The following is a 3114-nucleotide window of genomic DNA, read 5'->3' as shown; positions in this document are numbered from 1 at the left end:
AAGGACATTGGAATTATCTGAGCAAAATTATATAATCAAGAATCTTTTATCACTTGGCCTCCTTCTGGAGCACGTCGATGGATTGAAACATGCACAGTGAAGAATACAGAGTTTTGTTTTTTTCTTGAAAACAAAAAAGAGCAATATTGGAAAACCCTATAATTAACTGTCCATTTACTTTTGGGTGTGGACAGAAATTCAATAAAGCTATGCATATAAAAAGCAAATTTTCCACTAAAACTGTAGAGCAAAGAGGAAATTATATTGAATGAATGATTACACAAATCATAGATTTTTCTCACTCACAGCTTAATGATTTTTATGTTTCTAATATGTAATATATATATATGTGTGTGTGTGTGTAAAGAGAGAGCATATATCACATAATAGAAAAGTAAAATATGCGTGAGGTTCTATAAAGTATAATTATCTTTTAAAGGCAATAAGGTTTCACTAACATTTATATAGACCTTTAGGGTTTATAAAATCCTCATGATTCCCTTGTTACCCTTTTCATTTTTCGAGAGTGTTTAGGATCCAGGTCTTGGCCGTGGTATGGCTATGCAGTGACACCTCTCGATGTCGTGAGGATGCTTCGGTGCTTCACCTTAGAAGAGCTGGTACAAAGATTGCAGGATGAATTAAGTGCCAAGGTGTAACAATCTTTACTTTCAGCTTTCTCATCTGGAACCAGAAGGTCGAATGGGACTCACGGTTAAAGAATCCCTGGGAGATAAATGCATTAATTCAGAGTGCAACTAAGAAGCGGCGCGCTACCAGTTGGTTCGCTTAATACTTTCTAAGTTGTAATAGTGATTTTAAGAGAGACGGAAGGTCTGTAGCTGACGTATTAATTAAGTTTGGTTTTTAAAATGTCTATCTTTTCCTTTAGAAGGAAACTATAAGCATGGGTAGGAGCAAGGAACGAGAGGCTGATTTACCATATGTTGGAGCTTGAGGACATAAAGCAATCATCGGGAGGGTAGTAAATTGAGGCTGCATATTGACAGCTATGAAAAGCATTGGCTATGTCAGAGAACCTTTATATTAGCGTTAACAGCTTCCTCCAAGATTGAAACAGCCCATTCTGCAGCAAAGCTCCTTATGCAGTGAGGTAAACAACTCAGAGTAGCTTCAGGAAGTCCCTGAAACTGACGAGGTTCCCTAGGCCTCTACTTGCCAGAGTAGAAAGCCCCTGTCCACCAAACCGCAAAGAAGACTGAGACCAGATTACTTCCTGGAAGAAACAGAGCAGTGGACCTGCCGGAAAGAGTAATATACCACTTTTGGCAAGGGAGAAGGACACTCCCCAATCTGTTGAACTGCGTGTAGGCCGTGCAATGTATTTCAGGTCCCCAGGTTTTGTGAGCTGTCTCCCATGTGGACTTTGGTGATGTAACTGTCCTTTAAGTCATTTCTGTTTCTGAAAATAACCCCTCACTCATATTCCTATAAGTAACCCTAATAAAACTCATTGGTTCACAAAGTTGGACTCTGGCTGTATCAGTACTTTTATCTGTCATGGGCACCCTACATGGGGTGAGTAGACATGTGGGAATTATCTCCCTCGGGAAAAATTTGTCACACCACAGTTAGAGTAGATACTTTCTCTCAGAAGAGCTGAATTACCTGAGATGACACACCATTAGACCTGCCCTACTCAGAAACCCACCATAGATATAAAGGAGGTTTAATAACCTTGCGTCCAAGAGGCCTCAGTGTCCATGGGGAAAGACAAAGAATCAGTTTAAATCATATTTAATATGTGGTGATGGGGAAGCAGTGCTCTGCCCCTTTAACAGTGGGTGGTCAGTTGTAAACAACCACAATGAGCAGAGACTAAGCAAGGCAGTACAGGAAGCAGTCTTAAAATGTTCCCACCATTCCTCATGCCTTCCCTCTCCCCTTAGCTTAAATTGTGAGCATATCATCTTCAGCCAGCTTTAGGTAGTTTCTTGTTTTATACAACCTTGAAAATCTCAACTTTAAGTTAATCCAGTATTTCCTCTTTTCTGACTAGCTGAAGGTAAATTTTCCTGTTGACTGGCTTTTTCTTCACATGGGGAAAAGGGGACTTAAGACATTTAGCTGATTAGGAAGCCTATTGCATTGCTTTACTTACTCTAGCAAAACCAGCAAATCCTTATTTCCAACTGCCCTTTACACACCATAAACTCTCAGATGATTAGTATGATCTTTACATCACTTTATAAAAGGATGAATGAGCGAGCAAGTTATTGTGGCTAACACCTTTAATCCCAGCACTCAGGAGGCAAAGGAATGTAGAACTTTGAATTTGAGGTCAGGTTCATCTGCATAGTAAGATCTAGAACTGCCTGGTCTATGTAGTAGGACTCTCTCTCTCTCTCTCTCTCTCTCTCACACACACACACACACATACACACAAAGTCTTTTAAAAAGAAGAAGAAAAGGATACATAAAAGAGAAAGATATTTGGTGAACATGATTAAAAGACGTGCATGAATGAAATTCTTAACTAATAAAAATATAAGCAACTGGTAGAATGTTTTGACATTCAACAAAAGAAATTGTCTTTTTTTCCACCTTCCCTAGCTGCAGCAAGGGATCACCAATAGACATTGTTGGTTTTGGTTATGCAGCCTTCATGACAATTGGAAGTATTCCCGGATATAAGCGAAGAGGTGGAGTTCCGTCTTTGATTGCTAGTTTTTCCGTTGGACTTTTGGCTGGCTATGGAGTCTACCGTGTCTCCAATGACAAACAGGATATCATAGTGTCACTGTTTACAACTTTCTTCCTGGCCACCATAACGGGTGTGAGATTCAAGAAGTCCAAGAAAATAATGCCTGCTGGTCTGGTTGCAAGCTTAAGCGTCATGATGATCCAGAGACTTGTTCTGCTGTTGCTTTAGCACTGAGAGGTGTCAAGAGCCTAACTCCCATCATTCTACTGTGCCTGGCAGGCAAGGTTCTTGCACCTAAAAGATCAATTTAAATTGAGTGGTAAATGTCTTATATTGAAATGAAAATAATGTTGTCACCCTAATATTTAAAAATATTCGCCCCCCCCCTTCTTTTTAATTTAAAGCACACATTTTAGCCATTTATATTTGTCAGTCCTGGTCTTTAATGA

General features: G+C 39.5%; 1 protein-coding gene across 1 annotated transcript; it reads left to right on the top strand.

The window, feature by feature from the left end:
* The first annotated feature begins 579 nt into the window (after positions 1–579).
* LOC129687655 (transmembrane protein 14A-like) lies at positions 580–2893 on the top strand. The gene is made up of 3 exons (XM_055622150.1): positions 580–584; positions 676–783; positions 2575–2893. The coding sequence occupies exons 1-3, from the start codon at positions 580–582 to the stop codon at positions 2891–2893; spliced, it is 432 nt and encodes a 143-aa protein (XP_055478125.1).
* The last annotated feature ends 221 nt before the right edge of the window (positions 2894–3114 follow it).

Source organism: Psammomys obesus, unplaced genomic scaffold (assembly GCF_907164565.1).
Source record: "Psammomys obesus unplaced genomic scaffold, mPsaObe1.curated_primary_1811, whole genome shotgun sequence".
In the NCBI taxonomy this organism is placed as follows: Eukaryota; Metazoa; Chordata; class Mammalia; order Rodentia; family Muridae; genus Psammomys; species Psammomys obesus.
Note: the sequence above shows the minus strand (reverse complement) of the source record. Positions and strands in the feature narration are given on the sequence as shown.

What these genes read in the sequence shown, in the direction of transcription:
- LOC129687655 (XM_055622150.1), top strand. An exon ending in AAGCGGCGCGCTACCAGTTG is followed by an intron (nt 784 to 2,574) that starts GTTCGCTTAATA and finishes CACCTTCCCTAG; the next exon opens with CTGCAGCAAGGGATCACCAA.